A 21,056-nucleotide genomic window follows, 5' to 3' on the forward strand; every position below is an offset into this window, starting at 1 on the left:
AACTGAGCAATCGGGGGAGAAGGGCCTTGGTCAGGGAGGTGACCAAGAACCTGATGGTCATTGACAGAGCTCCAGAGTTCTTCTGTGGTGATGGAAGAACCGTCCAGAAGGACAAACATCTCTGCAGCACTTCCCCAATTAGGCCTTTATGGTAGAGTGGCCAGACAGAAGCCACTCCTCAGTAAAAGGCACATGACAGCCCCCGAAAGAAAAGGCACCACAAAAGGCACCTAAAGGACTATCAGACCATGAGAAACAAAATTCTCTGGTCTGATGAAACCAAGATTGAACTCTTTGGCCTGAATTGCCAAGCTTCACGTCTGGAGGAAACCTGGCACCATCGCTACGGTGAAGCATGGTGGTGGCAGCATCATGCTGTGGGGATGTTTTTCAGCGTTAGGGACTGGGAGGCTAGTCAGGGTCGAGAGAAAGATGAATGGAGTAAAGTACAGCGAGATCCTTGATGAAAACCTGCTCCAGAGCACTCAAGACCTCAGACTGAGGTGAAGGTTCACCTTCAAACAGGACAACGACCCTAACCACACAGGCAAGAAAATGCAGCAGTGGCTTCTGAATGTCCTTGAGTGGCCCAGCCAGAGCACAGACTTGAACCCGATCGATCATCTCTGGAGAGACCTGAAAATAGCTGTCCCCATCCAACCTGACAGAACTTGAGAGGATCTGCAGAGAAGACTGGGGGAAACTCCCCAAATACAGGTGTGCCAAGCTTGTAGTGTCATATCCAAGAAGACTCGATGCTGTAAATGCTCCCAAAGGTGCTTCAACAAAGTACTAAGTAAAGGGTCTGAATACTTATGTAAATGTAGAATAAGGCTGTAACGCAACAAAATGTGGAAAAAGTCAAGGGGTCTGAATATTTTCCAAATGCACTGTATGTCTTCATACTACACTGCTCAAAAAAAATAAAGGGAACACTTAAACAACACAATGTAACTCCAAGTCAATCACACTTCTGTGAAATCAAACTGTCCACTTAGGAAGCAACACTGATTGACAATAAATGTCACATGCTGTTGTGCAAATGGAATAGACAACAGGTGGAAATTATAGGCAATTAGCAAGACACCCCCAATAAAGGAGTGGTTCTGCAGGTGGTGACCACAGACCACTTCTCAGTTCCTAAATGTGCTTCCTGGCTGATGTTTTGGTCACTTTTGAATGCTGGTGGTGCTTTCACTCTAGTGGTAGCATGAGACGAAGTCTACAACCCACACAAGTGGCTCAGGTAGTGCAGCTCATCCATGATGGCACATCAATGCGAGCTGTGGCAAGAAGGTTTGCTGTGTCTGTCAGCGTAGTGTCCAGAGCATGGAGGCGCTACCAGGAGACAGGCCAGTACATCAGGAGATGTGGAGGAGGCCGTAGGAGGGCAACAACCCAGCAGCAGGACCGCTACCTCCGCCTTTGTGCAAGGAGGAGCTGGAGGAGCACTGCCAGAGCCCTGCAAAATGACCTCCAGCAGGCCACAAATGTGCATGTGTCTGCTCAAACGGTCAGAAACAGACTCCATGAGGGTGGTATGAGGGCCCGACGTCCACAGGTGGGGGTTGTGCTTACAGCCCAACACCGTGCAGGACGTTTGGCATTTGCCAGAGAACACCAAGATTGGCAAATTTGCCTCTGGCGCCCTGTGCTCTTCACAGATGAAAGCAGGTTCACACTGAGCACATGTGACAGACGTGACAGAGTCTGGAGACGCCGTGGAGAACGTTCTGCTGCCTGCAACATCCTCCAGCATGACCGGTTTGGTGGTGGGTCAGTCATGGTGTGGGGTGGCATTTCTTTGGGGGGCCGCACACCCCTCCATGTGCTCGCCAGAGGTAGCCTGACTGCCATTAGGTACCGAGATGAGATCCTCAGACCCCTTGTGAGACCATATGCTTGTGCGGTTGGCCCTGGGTTCCTCCTAATGCAAGACCTCATGTGGCTGGAGTGCGTCAGCAGTTCCTGCAAGAGGAAGGCATTGATGCTATGGACTGGCCCGCCCGTTTCCCAGACCTGAATCCAATTGAGCACATCTGGGACATCATGTCTCGCTCCATCCACCAATGCCACGTTGCACCACAGACTGTCCAGGAGTTGGCGGATGCTTTAGTCCAGGTCTGGGAGGAGATCCCTCAGGAGACCATCCGCCACCTCATCAGGAGCATGCCCAGGCGTTGTAGGGAGGTCATACAGGCACGTGGAGGCCACACACACTACTGAGCCTAATTTTGACTTGTTTTAAGGACATTACATCAAAGTTGGATCAGCCTGTAGTGTGGTTTTCCACTTTAATTTTGAGTGTGACTCCAAATCCAGACCTCCATGGGTTGATAAATTGGATTTCCATTGATTATTTTTGTGTGATTTTGTTGTCAGCACATTCAACTATGTAAAGAAAAAAGTATTTAATAAGATTATTTCATTCATTCAGATCTAGGATGTGTTATTTTAGTGTTCCCTTTATTTTTTTGAGCAGACAATAAACTGTATATTATTTCAATCTTATTCCCCCCAGACTTTTCTCTATCTGTGTTGGTACACGATCATGTCCTTTCTTGGACATTACAACAACTTCTTCTATGCCTGTCACTTGCTGGACATAGCCATCGGTGTGAAGGATCTGCGTACTATCCTGTCCTCTGTCACCCACAATGGGAAACAAGTAAGAGCTGACCAGGAAGACTCTTCCAGCCTCCATGTGTAGTGAATGTGTGGCTGATTCTACTCATTCCCTGTTTCCCTCCTAGCTCATGATGACATTGGGCTTGTTGGCAGTGGTGGTGTATCTCTACACTGTAGTGGCCTTTATCTTTTTCCGCAAGTTTTACAACAAGAGTGAAGATGAGGATGAGCCGGATATGAAATGTGACGACATGATGACTGTGAGTCAGGGTTTCTGTCTCTGGTCTGCTCTGTGTGGTATACAGTATGTTGTATAGTACAGTCTACTTACTCCTGCCCTATATTCAATGTGCTCTCTTCCCTCCACTTTTCATCAGTGCTACCTCTTCCATATGTACGTGGGCGTGCGTGCTGGCGGTGGCATAGGGGACGAGATCGAGGACCCGGCAGGAGACGTGTACGAGCTCTACCGGGTCGTCTTTGACATCACCTTCTTCTTCTTTGTCATTGTCATCCTGTTGGCCATCATCCAGGGTAAGGCACCCGTCCCTCTTATGCAGTCCAAAACACTACCCAACTACTGTACAGTATACCTCAAGCAAGGCCAATTTCTGTCTGGGCATACTGAATGGATGGAAGGAGATATCTAGTCATAATTCCATTCTCCAGTGAGGCTGTGAGCTTGTGTGCTACCTACAGGTCTGATCATTGATGCCTTCGGAGAGCTCAGAGACCAACAGGAGCAGGTTAAGGAAGACATGGAGGTAGAAATCTTTTATTTTATTGCTTTCCTCAGTTTTAGGTGAGTGAGTCAGATAGTTATGCACATACCAGCATCTTGTCTACCGTTTCTGTTTATTTGATTCTTGTAGACCAAGTGCTTCATCTGTGGAATTGGAAGCGACTACTTTGATACGACGCCGCACGGCTTCGAGACCCACACCCTGGAGGAACACAACTTGGCCAACTACATGTGAGTGTTCTCCCTGTCAGGCAGTCAACAGTGTGTGTCCATGTCCATCAGCCATCACAATGACCTGCCTGTCTGTCCTCTGCAGGTTCTTCTTAATGTACCTCATCAACAAAGATGAGACGGAGCACACTGGCCAGGTGAGTCTGTCTGTCTGTCAGTCAGTCTTTCTGTTTGTGACACCAAATTCCTCGCCATTAATTTCAATTGGCTGTCTCTTCTTTTCTCCCTCTATCCTACTGTCCTCTGTTGCAGGAGTCGTATGTGTGGAAGATGTACCAGGAGCGAGCGTGGGACTTCTTCCCTGCTGGCGACTGTTTCAGAAAGCAATATGAGGATCAGCTTGCATAACCATACTGTAACGTACTACTACAATTAGTAAGTTTAATAACATACTGTAACGTACTACTCCAATTAGTAGGTTTAATAACATACTGTAACGTACTACTACAATTAGTAAGTTTAATAACATACTGTAACGTACTACTCCAATTAGTAGGTTTAATAACATACTGTAACGTACTACTACAATTAGTAAGTTTAATAACATACGGTAATGTACTGTTACGATTGGTAGGTTTAATAACATACTGTAACGTACTACTACAATTAGTAGGTTTAATAACATACTGTAACGTACTACTACAATTAGTAGGTTTAATTACATACTGTAACGTACTACTACAATTAGTAGATTTAATAACATACTGTAACGTACTACTACAATTAGTAGATTTAATAACCATACTGTAACGTACTACTACAATTAGTAGATTTAATAACCATACTGTAACGTACTACTACAATTAGTAGATTTAATAACATACTGTAACGTACTACTACAATTAGTAGATTTAATTACCATACTGTAACGTACTACTACAATTAGTAGATTTAATAACCATACTGTAACGTACTACTACAATTAGTAGGTTTAATAACCATACTGTAACGTACTACTACAATTAGTAAGGTTAATAACATACTGTAACGTACTACTCCAATTAGTAGGTTTAATAACATACTAAACCAGACTGAAATAGCTGTACTATACTGTAACCATACTAAACCAGACTGAAATAGCTGTACAATACTGTAACCATACTAAACCAGACTGAAATAGCTGTACTATACTGTAACCATACTAAACCAGACTGAAATAGCTGTACTATACTGTAACCATACTAAACCAGACTGAAATAGCTGTACTATACTGTAACCATACTAAACCAGACTGAAATAGCTGTACAATACCGTAACCATACTAAACCAGACTGAAATAGCTGTACTATACCGTAACCATACTAAACCAGACTGAAATAGCTGTACTATACTGTAACCATACTAAACCAGACTGAAATAGCTGTACTATACTGTAACCATACTAAACCAGACTGAAATAGCTGTACTACACTGTAACCATACTAAACCAGACTGAAATAGCTGTACTATACTGTAACCATACTAAACCAGACTGAAATAGCTGTACTATACTGTAACCATACTAAACCAGACTGAAATAGCTGTACTATACTGTAACCATACTAAACCAGACTGAAATAGCTGTACTATACTGTAACCATACTAAACCAGACTGAAATAGCTGTACTGTACTGTAACCATACTAAACCAGACTGAAATAGCTGTACTATGCTGTAACCATACTAAACCAGATTGAAATAGCTGTACTATACTGTACGGACCAGGGTGAAGGCACATTTATAGTGCTAGACCAAAAGAGGGCTTTTGTCCCTCTCGTTCGAATAGACCAAACACATGCAAACTAAATGACTGCATTTAGAATATGTGTTTGTTACCATGTCAATTCTTGAAATGTGTGAATGAATGTGGGAAATACTCCCTATTGCCAGCACACACAAATATGCACAATAATGAAGTGCATATGTAGCAATAACAATTACATATTTCAATCAATGTCATCTCTCACACACAGTGCACATTGTTTGTCTGTGTTTGTAGACAATACGAATGTACATTTCTGTCAAATTTCAGTGCCTAAATCGTTTGAACAAACTTTATTAGTTGCATTGTTGTACTACTTTGTACTATAAGCCCAACTAGAGTATAGTGGCTGGTACTTTTATAAAAAATGTAAAACAGAAATACCTCATTGACATAAGTATTAAGTAACTATTTAAGTAACAAGGACTAAATACAAGTACCACATTTGTGACAGTTGCTTATTTTCTCTCTCTCTCTCTCTCTCTGAGTGATCGTTTGGAGTGACTACGTGGGAGATAGTCACAGATTACATTGATTTTTCCTTTAAAACAATGCACTCTGAGACTAATGACACAACAATCTCTTTGATAATATTTGACTATTCCGCTTGAATTTCCATCCCACTGGAACAGCTCTATAACCACTCATACAGTACATTGAATGTGTTGACTGCCGTACTTCTTTAAATGCTCTTCAACTGCTACTTTTCAACTGACAACATTTGTGTTGCATACACTACAGCTTGTCCTGAAACCTTAATAATAATGTTGATTATTCTTATTTTTCTCAATAGAACTAATTATGGTTACTGTGCTGTTAACGTAGTAACTAGGGTTTGTGTATTTTTTCGTTTTTAGTTTATTCAATGTTTTTTGAATGCTGACTCTAGTCTGTGAACACTATGAATGCATTATTGTATCCAATACATTGTTTAGTTTAAGAGAACTCACAACTTTGTGTTCTTAAAACAAAGAATGGTTTATTAATGAGTTTGTTCATTGGTTTATTAAATAAAGGTATTGATGCACTTGCAGTTTGATGTAGCTTTCTTTCAGTAGAAGATTATACCAATTTATAACACACAGTCACTGCCAATGAATTAGGTGATTTGATTTCTTAACTTAATATTGGGAACAACAAATCAATGATTTCTTTAGAGCATGTTCATTTGACTACACAACAGTATTTCAATAAAAAGTGAATTTGAGTCCACATTTTTCAGTATTTCTAAACAACCACTGGTAGTCACTGTGTATTTTCTCTAAGCCTCACTGCCTGAACACCCTCCGGTCCCATTCTTGACCTGTCCGTCCAGCAGGAGAGAGGAGGAGCGGGATGCCTGGAGCTGCAAAGTGGGGCTCGAAGAGGAGGCCATCCAGCTCATGCTGTCCATAGAGACATTGATACAGGGCTGGGCCTTGTGCTGAGGGCTGTCCACAGAGTCATTGAGATAGGGCTGGGCCTTGTGCTGAGGGCTGTCCACAGAGTCATTGAGATAGGGCTGGGCCTTGTGCTGAGGGCTGTCCACAGAGTCATCGAGATAGGGCTGGGCCTTGTGCTGAGGGCTGTCCACAGAGTCATTGAGATAGGGCTGGGCCTTGTGCTGAGGGCTGTCCACAGAGTCATTGAGATAGGGTTGAACCTCGTGCTGAGGGCTGTCCACAGAGTCATTGAGATAGGGCTGGGCCTTGTGCTGAGGGCTGTCTGTCCACAGAGTCATTGAGATAGGGCTGGGCCTTGTGCTGAGGGCTGTCCACAGAGTCATTGAGATAGGGCTGGGCCTTGTGCTGAGGGCTGTCCACAGAGTCATCGAGATAGGGCTGGGCCTTGTGCTGAGGGCTATCCACACAGTCATTGAGATAGGGTTGGGCCTCGTGCTGAGGGCTGTCCACAGAGTCATCGAGATAGGGCTGGGCCTTGTGCTGAGGGCTGTCCACAGAGTCATTGAGATAGGGCTGGGCCTTGTGCTGAGGGCTGTCCACAGAGTCATTGAGATAGGGTTGGGCCTCGTGCTGAGGGCTGTCCACAGAGTCATTGAGATAGGGCTGGGCCTTGTGCTGAGGGCTGTCTGTCCACAGAGTCATTGAGATAGGGCTGGGCCTTGTGCTGAGGGCTGTCTGTCCACAGAGTCATTGAGATAGGGCTGGGCCTTGTGCTGAGGGCTGTCTGTCCACAGAGTCATTGAGATAGGGCTGGGCCTTGTGCTGAGGGCTGTCCACAGAGTCATTGAGATAGGGCTGGGCCTTGTGCTGAGGGCTGTCCACAGAGTCATCGAGATAGGGCTGGGCCTTGTGCTGAGGGCTGTCCACACTGTCATTGAGATAGGGTTGGGCCTCGTGCTGAGGGCTGTCCACAGAGTCATTGAGATAGGGCTGGGCCTCGTGCTGAGGGTTGTCCATAGAGTCATTGAGATAGGGCTGGGCCTCGTGCCGAGGGCTGTCCACAGAGTCATTGAGATAGGGCTGGGCCTTGTGCTGAGGGCTGTCCACAGAGTCATTGAGATAGGGCTGGGCCTCGTGCTGAGTGTTGTCCATAGAGTCATTGAGATAGGGCTGGGCCTCGTGCTGAGGGCAGAGAACATAGCGTTCTGCATGATCATGATGATTATGATGATGCACCTGGATTGTTTCCAGATTGCCCATGTTCTTCCAGTAGGACGGGTGAGGCTGTCCAAAGGGCTCCCAGCCCCCAATGGCCCCTAACAGAGAGCCTGAGGGCTCTTCCATGTTGACATAGAGCAGGTCATCTGCCTCCTCCTGCTCAGGCATCTCCTCCAGGGCTTTCTCCAGGTCACAGCGCAGAGAGGGGAACCCTGGGCGGTCCTTAGGACTCAGCAGCCAGCAGGAGAACATCAGGAAGTAGCTACAGTATGAAGGAGAGGAGGGGACGACTGAGGTTTATACAACATGAGTAGAAATAAACACAACTTCAGGTACTCCACGAACGTTACGTTGCCTCTACTGTATACCAGCAAATAATGATAATTCAGTGAGCCAACTCATACTATTGAAGTATTTATATGTACAGATCCAGAACTAGAAACTCACATGATGTCCAGGCAGCCAGGGGGCTGTTTGAGGCGGTTTCCCTGTCTAAGGTAGTCGTACATCTCACTGTTTTCCACTCCAGGGTAGGGCGTCTGCCCCCGAGTGGCTATCTCCCACGTAGTCACTCCAAACGACCACTCAGAGAGAGATAGAGATAATAAGCAACTGTCACAAATGTTGTACTTGTATTTAGTCCTTATTACTTAAATACTTACGTACTTACTTAATACTAGCTTGATTACTTATGTAAATAAGGTATTTCTGTTTTGCAAAAATGCCTAAAAACCTTTTTTCCCAGAAGGGTCTTAATACTTTCTGAATGTTGCAGGATTTTAAAACACGAATACAGAGGCGTACACGGAGCACATCATGTAGCCAGACCAAGTCAGGAAGGATTTCTCACCACATCACTCTTGGTGGTGTAAACTCTGTCTGCCAGGCTCTCAATGGCGATCCATTTCACTGGCATCTTTGAAATGCGTCCTTGTCTATAGTAGTCCCCGTTATAGATCTTCTTGGAAAGGCCAAAATCAGCCACACAGACAGTCATATTCTCATTCAGCCTGCAGGACAGATATGTACAACATAATAAACACTGTACTGTTATTTGTATCACTCAACATGCTAGACTTTCACAGAAAAATATTGAAGAGTATGTGTGAGAAGGAGTGGAACACATTGACAGAACAGAGGTGAGAATCCTCACATGCAGTTTCGCGCTGCCAGGTCTCTATGGATGAACCTCTTGTTGCTCAGGTATTCCATTCCCCGTGCGATGTCTGTCATGAACTTCACCAGCATCTGAGAAGGCAGGGACTGACGGATGGAGAGGAGACGGAGAGGATTAGATAAGGCAGTCTTCTCCAACAGGGAGTGCTATACAGCAGCACAAATGGAAAATGCATAAAAGGAGAAAGGCCACAACACTAAAATGTATTTGTGTAACAAAAACTTTCCGATCTGTGTGGGAGGGAAGGGAACTGACCAAAGGATTGTCCCCAAGTCGAGAGTAGAGCAGGAAACTGTGCAGGTCCCCATGCTTCATATAGGGCAAGAGGACTATGGGGGAGGGGTAGCCTCCTCTCTCTGCTGCCTGCAGACACACCCCTACAGGGAGGACGGGGAATTAAAGAAGGAATCCAGTCAGATGGTTAGGAGTTTATAACACAACCTTACCAGACACTTGGTTATTGACCACATTTTAATAGTAGATGGAGAAAGATGTGACAAGGGACCCAGTCTGTCTCACCAAGGAGTCTCATGATGTTGGGGTGGTCAAACTCCTTCATACAAGCAGCCTCCCCGAGGAAGTCCTCCATCTCAGTGCGAGTGCAGATGGAAACTAAGGGAAGGTGAGAGGGAGGAAAAGGTGACTCAGGTAAAATATGGGAGAGACATGGCGGCAACTGACACTGTCTGATCACTCACTCTTCATGGTCTTCACAGCTACTTTGAGGACAGTCTGTTGGTGCACCAGAAGCCCTTCCAGGACAGAGCCAAACTCCCCTGCAGAGGAAGACATGGACGTGTTGTTAGTCAGGTGGGTGTATCTGGGGATCTAAGTCTCTTAAGGGCCTGGGATGTTTACTCATAGCCTGAGTAGTTCATGTCTAGGTTACATCATGTATGATAAAGGCTTCAGTCAGAGCTCACTCACCCTCTCCAAGGGTCTTGCCCAGGGTCAGCTTGTGACTGTCCACCATCACGTCCTGCAACTTCTGCTTCAATTCATCACTAATCACCAGGCTGCTCACTGTGGAAAGGGATAGATAATACTCCCTTACACTGAAACAGGGATTTCTGAAAACATGACATCTTGGAAAATAACTTTAGCATGAATCCTCCCCCACTGTCCTTAAACAACTGGCAAAACATATCAGAGTGATCCCTTACAGGGGATGTTGTTCTTGTGAAATCCCGGCTCAGCAACACATGATATCATTCTTCTGCTGCGGTTTTGAAAAACAACCCAGATCATGAAGCCATTATTGTTAAGCTGCTCCAGGCTTACAGTATATATTTTCCCTTCCTGTTTACCTCACCATAACAACTCTATATTCACACTATCAACAAACACACCCCAAAACTATGATTTAAACCAGTGGTTCCCAAACTGTGGGGGGCGCCTGCGAGGGGTCGGCAGGGGGGAACTCAGTCCAGCTTACTCGTGGAAGTTGTAATAGTAGAATGCACAAGGTGACATTTCTATATTGGGAAGTGCATCATCAGTTCCTCTTGTCATGTCAGTCATTGCATACCTTAGAGAGCTACTTATAAATTGTCAGAAATGTCCAGATCAACTAGCCCATATTTATTTAGCTAGGTTTTTAAGCCCTTAAGATTTTGTTGTAATGTTCAAGTCACTCAAATATCACATCAATACACATTAGACATGACAAAATGTGTAGAATTGCAGGAAATACGCTTTAAACCTGCTAAATGTTCTCTCCACCAACAAGAGGGGTGTGAACAGTTTGTGTCATGAACAGTGCTTGTACCCATAGAAATAGACGTGGCATGCATGCAGGGGAGAATGTTCCCGACTGCTGGAAGGTGGGCCTGCCTGAAAAAGTTTGGGATCCCCTGATTTAGACCGATTTCCATTTTTATTGGAATAAATCAATTAAAAGGTATAGGTGCCTTGACCCCTAAAAACACTAGCAGTATGACTCTACCAAGACTTGTACTCTGTTCTCAATTAAATCCAAAGGGTTGTGTTAACAGCCAGATCGTGACACTACTCTGCTTCTCCACATCTGGCACAGAACAACATTGAGCAACAGGATGAAATCCAAGCCTCAACATATGTTCCTGAACTCTCACCCTGCATGACACATCATTTGATTCCAAGTCATTCACTTAAATAACTCATATATCCGCTCACCCTGCACTGTTTCTCTTATGTCACTGGCATGGCAACTCACATGTGGCTTCATTTGACTGCCGATTGTAGGTGCGTCCTGCACTGTATCTCACCACAAAATCCCCACCAGCGTTCCTCATTGGGTAAAAGGCCTTCCTGTTGCACACACAGATGGTTTAAATGAATCATCTGACAGTAATGAAAAACAATGGAACAAAGTGATACAGGGACAGTGGTGTAAAGCACTTAAGTAAAAATACTTTAAAGTACTACTTAAGTCGTTTTTTGGGGTATCTGTACTTTACTATTTATATTTTTGACAACTTTTTATTTTACTTCCCTTCATTCCTAAAGAAAATAATGTACTTTTCACTCCATACATTTTCGCTTACACCCAGAAGTACCCGTTACATTTTGAATATTTAGTAGAACAGGAAAATGGCCCAATTCACATACTTATCAAGAGAACATCCCTGGTCATCGCTACTGCCTCTGATCTGGTGGACTCACTAAACACACATGCTTCATTTGTAAATTATGTCTGTGTGTTATGTGTCCCTGGCTATCCGTAAATGTATATTGCTTAATATAAGCAATTTGAAATTATTTACACTTTTACTTTTGATACTTAAGTATATTTTTGCTATTACATTTACTTTTGATACTTAAGTATATTTAAAACCAAATAATTTTTGACTTTACTGAAGTAGTATTTTACTGGATGACTTTTACTTTTACTTGAGTCATTTTCTATTAAGGTATCTTTACTTTTACTCAAGTATGACAATTGGGTACTTTTTCCACCACTGTACAGGGAGAACAATAGGTACATACCCAAAGCATGTCTCTCTTTGTCGCAATATAATTGCATATAGGATGAACCCTATCAAGGCCAGACTGACAGAAATCCCCATGACCACATACCACCAATGCCAGGAGAATGCCTGATGGAGGGACACATCTAAAACAGAGGAAAGACAGGTATGTCAGCTAGTATGTCAGACACCATAATGTGCTACCGATTAAATCAACCTAGAAAACACAGCCCCTCAAATATTCATTTTCAATCTCCTGCTGTTTTCCCTTCTCCTTGACCCATCACAGCCATCCTGTTGTCTCCCTCGGTTCTGTCCAGACTCACCAGGCTGTTTCTGTTTGAAGGATTGGACTGGGCTCCAGGGGCCGCAACCTGCAACAGTACAGGCACTCACACTCAGGGACACACTGTCCAGGAGGCTGGAGAGAGGGATAGCTAGCTCAGAGGACTGAACTGACTCCATAACAGCCTGAGACAGGGAAACAGAACAACAGCAAAGATACCCATTACACTGTGTATGTGTGTGTGTGTGTGTGTGCGTGTGTGTGTGTGTGTGTGTGTGTGTGTGTGTGTGTGTGTGTGTGTGTGTGTGTGTGTGTGTGTGTGTGTGTGTGTGTGTGTGTGTGTGTGTGTGTGTGTGTGTGTGTGTGTGTGTTACCTGGGACATGTTAGCAGTGAGGTATTCCACTCTGTAGCCCAGTATTTGGCCATTTAATCTGCCTGGTGGCTTGGACCAGCTGGCAATAACATCTGTTCCATTAAACAGTCCACTCACGTTGTCTGGTGCTGCCTCTGGCACTGTCAGATACACACAAAAAGGAATAATGTGTACAACATATTAAATGATCTGTAATATACACTACTGGACTCATGGTGTTAAAACCAGTGTGAATTTAAAGAAAAGTTATGTGAATAAATACTATTTATCTTATTAAGACAACAATGTAAATAAAGACATATTTGTCTATCACGTTGTGAGTCATAGCGTGGGCGGTGGTAGGATCCTGTACTGGACCCTCTCCGGGGATGTCATCCCTGAGCATTCCACTGCTGATTGTTTCAAGATGTGGCTCTACCTCGGCCAACAAAAACAAAAGCACTTCTCCCTCTATCCCTCCAACCCCCTGCCTGTTTTTCCCTCTCCCTCTATCCCTCCAACCCTCTGTCTGTCTCTCCCTCTGCCTCTATCCCTCCAACCCTCTGTCTGTCTCTCCCTCTATCCCTCCAACCCTCCGTCTTTCTCTCCCTCTCCCTCTATCCCTCCAACCCTCTGTCTGTCTCTCCCTCTGCCTCTATCCCTCCAACCCTCCGTCTTTCTCTCCCTCTGCCTCTATCCCTCCAACCCTCCGTCTTTCTCTCCCTCTCCCTCTATCCCTCCAACCCTCTGTCTGTCTCTCCCTCTCCCTCTATCCCTCCAACCCTCCGTCTTTCTCTCCCTCTGCCTCTATCCCTCCAACCCTCCGTCTTTCTCTCCCTCTCCCTCTATCCCTCCAACCCTCTGTCTGTCTCTCCCTCTGCCTCTATCCCTCCAACCCCCTGCCTGTTTTTCCCTCTCCCTCTATCCCTCCAACCCTCTGTCTGTCTCTCCCTCTGCCTCTATCCCTCCAACCCTCCGTCTTTCTCTCCCTCTCCCTCTATCCCTCCAACCCTCTGTCTGTCTCTCCCTCTGCCTCTATCCCTCCAACCCTCCGTCTTTCTCTCCCTCTCCCTCTATCCCTCCAACCCTCTGTCTGTCTCTCCCTCTGCCTCTATCCCTCCAACCCCCTGCCTGTTTTTCCCTCTATCCCTCCAACCCCCTGCCTGTTTTTCCCTCTCCCTCTATCCCTCCAACCCTCTGTCTTTCTCTCCCTCTATCCCTCCAACCTTCTGTGTGTCTCTCCCTCTGCCTCTATCCCTCCTGTCTTTCCCTCTGCCTCTATCCCTCCAACCCCCTGCCTGTCTTTCCCTCTGCCTCTATCCCTCCAACCCTCTGTCTGTCTCTCCCTCTGCCTCTATCCCTCCAACCCTCCGTCTTTCTCTCCCTCTGCCTCTATCCCTCCAACCCCCTGCCTGTCTTTCCCTCTGCCTCTATCCCTCCAACCCTCCGTCTTTCTCTCCCTCTGCCTCTATCCCTCCAACCCCCTGCCTGTCTTTCCCTCTGCCTCTATCCCTCCAACCCTCCGTCTTTCTCTCCCTCTGCCTCTATCCCTCCAACCCTCTGTCTGTCTCTCCCTCTGCCTCTATCCCTCCAACCCTCTGTCTGTCTCTCCCTCTGCCTCTGTCCCTCCAACCCTCCGCCTGTCTCTCCCTCCAACCCTCCGCCTGTCTCTCCCTCTCCCTCTATCCCTCCAACCCTCTGTCTGTCTCTCCCTCTGCCTCTATCCCTCCAACCCTCTGTCTGTCTCTCCCTCTGCCTCTATCCCTCCAACCCTCCGTCTTTCTCTCCCTCTGACTCTATCCCTCCAACCCTCTGTCTGTCTCTCCCTCTGCCTCTATCCCTCCAACCGTCTGCCTGTCTCTCCCTCTTCCTCTATCCCTCCAACCCTCCGTCTTTCTCTCCCTCTGCCTCTATCCCTCCAACCTTCTGTCTGTCTCTCCCTCTGCCTCTATCCCTCCAACCCTCTGTCTGTCTCTCCCTCTCCCTCTATCCCTCCAACCCTCTGTCTGTCTCTCCCTCTGCCTCTATCCCTCCAACCCTCCGTCTTTCTCTCCCTCTGCCTCTATCCCTCCAACCCTCCGTCTTTCTCTCCCTCTGCCTCTATCCCTCCAACCCTCCGTCTTTCTCTCCCTCTCCCTCTATCCCTCCAACCCTCCGTCTTTCTCTCCCTCTATCCCTCCAACCCTCCATCTTTCTCTCCCTCTCCCTCTATCCCTCCAACCCCCTGCCTGTCTCTCCCTCTGCCTCTATCCCTCCAACCCTCCGTCTTTCTCTCCCTCTCCCTCTATCCCTCCAACCCCCTGCCTGTCTTTCCCTCTGCCTCTATCCCTCCAACCCTCTGTCTTTCTCTCCCTCTGCCTCTATCCCTCCAACCTTCTGTCTGTCTCTCCCTCTATCCCTCCAACCTTCTGTCTTTCTCTCCCTCTATCCCTCCAACCCTCCGTCTTTCTCTCCCTCTATCCCTCCAACCCTCTGTCTGTCTCTCCCTCTCCCTCTATCCCTCCAACCCTCTGTCTGTCTCTCCCTCTGCCTCTATCCCTCCAACCCTCTGTCTGTCTCTCCCTCTCCCTCTATCCCTCCAACCCTCCGTCTTTCTCTCCCTCTGACTCTATCCCTCCAACCCTCTGTCTGTCTCTCCCTCTGCCTCTATCCCTCCAACCGTCTGTCTGTCTCTCCCTCTGCCTCTATCCCTCCAACCCTCCGTCTTTCTCTCCCTCTGCCTCTATCCCTCCAACCTTCTGTCTGTCTCTCCCTCTCCCTCTATCCCTCCAACCCTCTGTCTGTCTCTCCCTCTGCCTCTATCCCTCCAACCCTCCGTCTTTCTCTCCCTCTGCCTCTATCCCTCCAACCCTCTGTCTGTCTCTCCCTCTCCCTCTATCCCTCCAACCCTCTGTCTGTCTCTCCCTCTGCCTCTATCCCTCCAACCCTCTGTCTGTCTCTCCCTCTGCCTCTATCCCTCCAACCCTCTGTCTGTCTCTCCCTCTGCCTCTATCCCTCCAACCCTCTGTCTGTCTCTCCCTCTGCCTCTATCCCTCCAACCCTCCGTCTTTCTCTCCCTCTGCCTCTATCCCTCCAACCCTCTGTCTGTCTCTCCCTCTCCCTCTATCCCTCCAACCCTCTGTCTGTCTCTCCCTCTATCCCTCCAACCTTCTGTCTGTCTCTCCCTCTCCCTCTATCCCTCCAACCTTCTGTCTGTCTCTCCCTCTCCCTCTATCCCTCCAACCCTCTGTCTGTCTCTCCCTCTGCCTCTATCCCTCCAACCCTCCGTCTTTCTCTCCCTCTGCCTCTATCCCTCCAACCCTCTGTCTGTCTCTCCCTCTGCCTCTATCCCTCCAACCCTCTGTCTGTCTCTCCCTCTGCCTCTATCCCTCCAACCCTCTGTCTGTCTCTCCCTCTGCCTCTATCCCTCCAACCCTCTGTCTGTCTCTCCCTCTGCCTCTATCCCTCCAACCCTCCGTCTTTCTCTCCCTCTGCCTCTATCCCTCCAACCCTCTGTCTGTCTCTCCCTCTATCCCTCCAACCCTCTGTCTGTCTCTCCCTCTGCCTCTATCCCTCCAACCCTCTGTCTGTCTCTCCCTCTGCCTCTATCCCTCCAACCCTCTGTCTGTCTCTCCCTCTGCCTCTATCCCTCCAACCCTCCGTCTTTCTCTCCCTCTGCCTCTATCCCTCCAACCCTCTGTCTGTCTCTCCCTCTGCCTCTATCCCTCCAACCCTCTGTCTGTCTCTCCCTCTGCCTCTATCCCTCCAACCCTCCGTCTTTCTCTCCCTCTGCCTCTATCCCTCCAACCCTCTGTCTGTCTCTCCCTCTCCCTCTATCCCTCCAACCCTCTGTCTGTCTCTCCCTCTGCCTCTATCCCTCCAACCCTCTGTCTGTCTCTCCCTCTATCCCTCCAACCTTCTGTCTGTCTCTCCCTCTCCCTCTATCCCTCCAACCCTCTGTCTGTCTCTCCCTCTGCCTACACCCCTCTGACTCCTGTTGAGAGATGTACTGTAGGTGAGAGGGATAAGATATCTTTCCAAAATATTCCTGTACATCTTTGTGGGGAGGTCGGGAACATGTGCTCTATTTACAACACAAAGTATAACACACACACACACACACACACACACACCACACACACACACACACACACACACACACACACACACACACACACACACACACACACACACACACACACCTTAAAGATCTGTGCCACCTCATGCGCGTGCATGCTATCTTCAGATAAAGAGACAGAGTAAAGAGTCTAAATGGTTAGGTTGCACAAAGACCTCAGATTCATGAGTCTTCCACTGCATGCAACAACAAACGTACGGAATGAACCAATACGATGTCTTTTTTTTCTCCTCCACACAGTCAACATCGTGTAGTTAATCAAATCAAATGAATCCAAACTTGTTGAATTCCCTCATTAAAAGTCACTCAGGATGAAATCATCTGCCAAAATGACTAAGAAATGTAGAGGTGAATACAAATAGCTATCACGTCGACTCCCGCTCCAGCGCTCAACGTCACCGGTCTACTAACCACTCGTCCTGGCAACCCAACTTTACGCATACCTAGCAACCCATCTTTACGCATACCTGGCAACCCATCTTTACGCATACCTGGCAACCCATCTTTACGCACACCTCGTCTCATCATCAGTCACACTTGAACTTCATTAATCCCTTGATTACTTATCCTTTATATAGCACTCTTTTGTTATTAGTCGTCAGGTAGTATTGTTTTTGTTTCCATGTCAGACGCTTCTTGTGTTTTGTATTGCTCCATGTTCGTTGTTATTAAACTCACTAACTGCACCTGCTTCCTGATTCCCTGCATCTACGTTATAATAACGAAAAACATTATCAGTAATAGCATTTTACAAACACTGATGGGTTGTGGGTAGAAGATCGTGGCGTACAGCTTACCTCCTTCAGCGGTGCGCAGTGTTACCCATGGTGTCCACGGGGAAGCACCTTGACTACTACGGCAAGCCACCCTCACGTCATAGAAGGTGTAGGGCTTGAGTTCAGGGATCAGGTGTTGAGCAGGTGGTACATTGACATTCTGATTATGGATCAGGAGATTATGCAACGTGTTGAGGTCAGGACCAGACAGAGCTGCCTGAAATATCAACCATGGTACACTGAGTGCATAAAACATTAACAACACCTTCACCTGGATTCACCTGGTCATTCTATGTCATGGAAAGAGCAGGTGTTCATAATGTTTTATACACTGTGTATAACTCATGAGCAGTTACTTTTAGATTGGCTCTGTGTCTAGACTATTCTATAGTCAGTCACACCAGTTTCTTGGATTAGTCTTACCTGTATAGAACACACAGAGACAGGATATACCCCTCCAAAGCCAGGCTCCCAGGAGATGTGTAGGGAAGAGTTGGTGACCTCTACAACTTGGACTTTCTGTGCCTGGGAGGGAACCACTATTCCAAGACAGAAAGAGAGATAGTCATGGATAAAACCAATCCAATCAGCATGTTAGGTAATGTCTGTTGCACCCCTGCCCTGTTGGTACGGACCTGTCACAGTTCCAGAGGCTGAGGTAGCCACACCTTTACTGTTATGTGCTTCACAGGAGAAGCTGCTGGTATGGTTGAGGCCTAAATGGTGACAGTCAGAGAGGTGGTCAGTGAGATAATGAATGCTTTTGATTTTATCAACACTCTTTTATGAAAGAATTGCCTCTGAAAATATGTTTTACATCACACAATACATAACAATATAAATGTTTTTTCCTCTTGTCACTATGTAAATGTTTTCTTTTTTATCTTTAACTCTGCATTGTTGGAAAAGGACCATTAAATCAGCATTTCACCGTTAGTCTACACCTGTTGTTTACAAAGTATGTGACAAATACAATTTGATTTGATTTTGATTCGTTCTACGTGTGCATGCAAATAAGACAGTCTTTGCCTGTGATATTGAGAGTAGAGGGAGAATGGGACACCGGGTCCTGTAGCGTGTTGAGTGGTCCTCCGTTCTGCAGCCAGATGATCCTGACAGGTTCTGGAGGCCCATGGGCCAAACACTGCAGGCTGAGGCTAGCAGTGGCGACCACTGTCACGTCATGAGGCTTCACTGAGAAATGTGGGATTCCTTGAGAAGATGATGAAATTTCAGTAAAATATTGTAGAATATAGACAGACATATTATTAAAATGAGAAAAGGGACACTTTACCCTCCAGCTGAATGTGCCCCTCCTGAGACATCAAGTCCTTCCTCCCCACTGTTGCCATACAACAGTATCTCCCAATGTCTGACAGCTTCACATGATCAATTCTGAGGACAGACAGACAGACATATAACTAAAAATAAGATGCCTTGTTGTTTCCGACTGACATAACGTAAACACAGAGAGAGAGTCATACTAAGGAAAGACCTGAGTTCACTGATGGTCAGCCAACCTCCTTCAGTGACAGGCACTTGCACTTGATTGGTGTCAGCGTAATCCAGGGATTGACCGTCCCTCAACCACACCACATCCGGAGGCTCCTCTCCACCCCCATCTCCCTGGAGAGAACAGACCACCTGTACCGGCTTACCCAGGGATAACGTTACGTTGGCCGGGCTCTTCAAAAACTGAAACGCTTCATAAAAAGAAACAGGTGGGACACCCACAACACCTCTGAATGTTAAACTGATATTCAGTGACTATTGCTCTTTAATTAATTCATAGATTAATAAATACCAAAGTTCACTAGGGGAAGCATGAGTTAAGCGTAGTTTAACATTAAATAGAGAGTAAAATTGTATTGTCAATTCCCTTTAATAGTAGCCTACATTTTTACATTTTACATTTACGTCATTTAGCAGATGCTCTTATCCAGAGCGACTTACAAATTGTTGGATTCACCTTATGATATCCAGTGGAACAACCACTTACAATAGTGCATCTATATCTTTTTTTTGGAGGGGGGGGGGGGGGGGGTTAGAAGGATTGCTTTGTCCTATCCCAGGTATTCCTTAAAGAGGTGGGGTTTCAGGTGTCTCCGGAAGGTGGTGATTGACTCCGCTGTCCTGGCGTCGTGAGGGAGCTTGTTCCACCATTGGGGTGCCAGAGCAGCGAACAGTTTTGACTGGGCTGAGCAGGAACTGTGCTTCCACAGAGGTAGGTGGATGAACGCAGTGCCCTTGTTTGGGTGTAGGGCCTGATGTAGGATCTTAATTTGATCGCCCTCTTGCAAGAGAACTTTACTGCACTGCAGGAACTATAGAACTTGCAATGTATTTGAGGTTTAAAAAGGCTTCTGAAGTTTGTAATTTCCACTCTGAAATATCAGACTTGATTTTCCCTTACGAAAAATGTATCAAACCCTACAAAAATATTCATTAATTATAATCCACGTAATAATTAACATTTTCTGTTGCTGCAGGATTCTTTCCTGCTGTAGCAAACTACATCTGTAACTATATCAGTCTAAAACCTTCGTAAGTAAGATAAACCATAATGAAGGAAAAGCATATACTTTTTAAAAGGTTTTTCAAATAATAAAATATGCGTTATGACAGTGCCTCCGTTATCGTCCATGCTGACTCACCTGGCACAGGTAGGCCTAGCATTGTAGCTATATCCATCAACAGAAGAACAAATAACGGCACACACCCTCCGCCGCCGTTCATCCTCGTTAGGTTTGCTCTTGAAGAATAAGATCGCTCTCAGATATATTTACACGATTCCTGGCAAGAATGAGTCATCTTCCTCGCACAGTATCCAGATGTTAGACTTTATTTCTTGAAGGTTTCAGCTGCTTTCCAAAAAGTATACTTTAGACTATGCCATGGGAATTCTTGAAATAGTTTTGCTCCTTCGAGGAGTCGAATTCAGAAAATAGGATACACCAAATCCAGCTAGTTGGTCTATTTTCGATACTGAATTTAGTTTTTAGTAATCAAATAGTGCGCGAGTATTAGACAGTCTCTCAATATCGGTTGAATTACTCTATGGGCAAACTTTAGCTATTGACATGTTTTCCCTCCATTACTCCTCCCTCCCCTCTCTTCACTTACTTTATTGACCTTCATGCACACCCAACCGTTGAAGAAACACTCCTCGGCCCAGGACCGAATATGGGAAAGCCTGCTCCATAATGAATGGGATTCTATAGTATTTCAATTAAATATTTAAAGGAAAAAAATATTTTGTATGTTTAGCTCACATCATATAATGTAAAAGTATGCATTAAGGTGTCTGTCACAGAATAAACGTGGCAAAAACAAATGTAGACATTAACCACTGGGCAAAAAAAGGTTGAATCAACAATTTTTCCACATCTAAATCCACTGTCATAACATGTTATCCCAGTCAGTTGAGAAAACAGTGAAATGTCTACATTTGTTTTTGC

General features: G+C 46.0%; 2 protein-coding genes across 2 annotated transcripts in view; one reads left to right on the top strand and one right to left on the bottom strand.

Annotated features, from left to right (window-relative positions):
* LOC106563560 (ryanodine receptor 1) overlaps positions 1 to 6,374 on the top strand; it is a 129,275-nt gene extending 122,901 nt beyond the window's left edge. Inside the window, exons 74-81 of the mRNA XM_082958247.1 lie at positions 2,522 to 2,668; positions 2,754 to 2,888; positions 3,006 to 3,162; positions 3,328 to 3,392; positions 3,501 to 3,601; positions 3,687 to 3,738; positions 3,854 to 3,976; positions 5,830 to 6,374. Coding sequence (XP_082814373.1) covers positions 2,522 to 2,668; positions 2,754 to 2,888; positions 3,006 to 3,162; positions 3,328 to 3,392; positions 3,501 to 3,601; positions 3,687 to 3,738; positions 3,854 to 3,949 — 753 coding nt within the window. The 3' untranslated portion in view covers positions 3,950 to 3,976; positions 5,830 to 6,374. The remainder of the gene's footprint in view (positions 1 to 2,521; positions 2,669 to 2,753; positions 2,889 to 3,005; positions 3,163 to 3,327; positions 3,393 to 3,500; positions 3,602 to 3,686; positions 3,739 to 3,853; positions 3,977 to 5,829) is intronic.
* LOC106563561 (tyrosine-protein kinase receptor UFO) lies at positions 5,772 to 20,739 on the bottom strand. Its single transcript, XM_082957576.1, has 19 exons — positions 20,253 to 20,739; positions 19,094 to 19,301; positions 18,893 to 18,993; positions 18,600 to 18,810; positions 18,234 to 18,358; positions 18,022 to 18,137; positions 17,620 to 17,815; positions 12,727 to 12,866; positions 12,393 to 12,537; positions 12,086 to 12,212; positions 11,313 to 11,407; positions 10,046 to 10,141; positions 9,817 to 9,894; positions 9,638 to 9,730; positions 9,374 to 9,495; positions 9,095 to 9,204; positions 8,792 to 8,951; positions 8,389 to 8,525; positions 5,772 to 8,203 (listed from the first exon to the last, which is right to left on the bottom strand). Exons 1-19 carry the CDS (start codon positions 20,332 to 20,334, stop codon positions 7,471 to 7,473), a joined length of 3,075 nt encoding a protein of 1,024 aa, XP_082813702.1. The 5' UTR covers positions 20,335 to 20,739; the 3' UTR covers positions 5,772 to 7,470.
* Between the last annotated feature and the right edge of the window lie 317 nt (positions 20,740 to 21,056).

Source organism: Salmo salar, chromosome 11, assembly GCF_965601325.2.
Source record: "Salmo salar chromosome 11, fSalSal1, whole genome shotgun sequence".
In the NCBI taxonomy this organism is placed as follows: domain Eukaryota; kingdom Metazoa; phylum Chordata; class Actinopteri; order Salmoniformes; family Salmonidae; genus Salmo; species Salmo salar.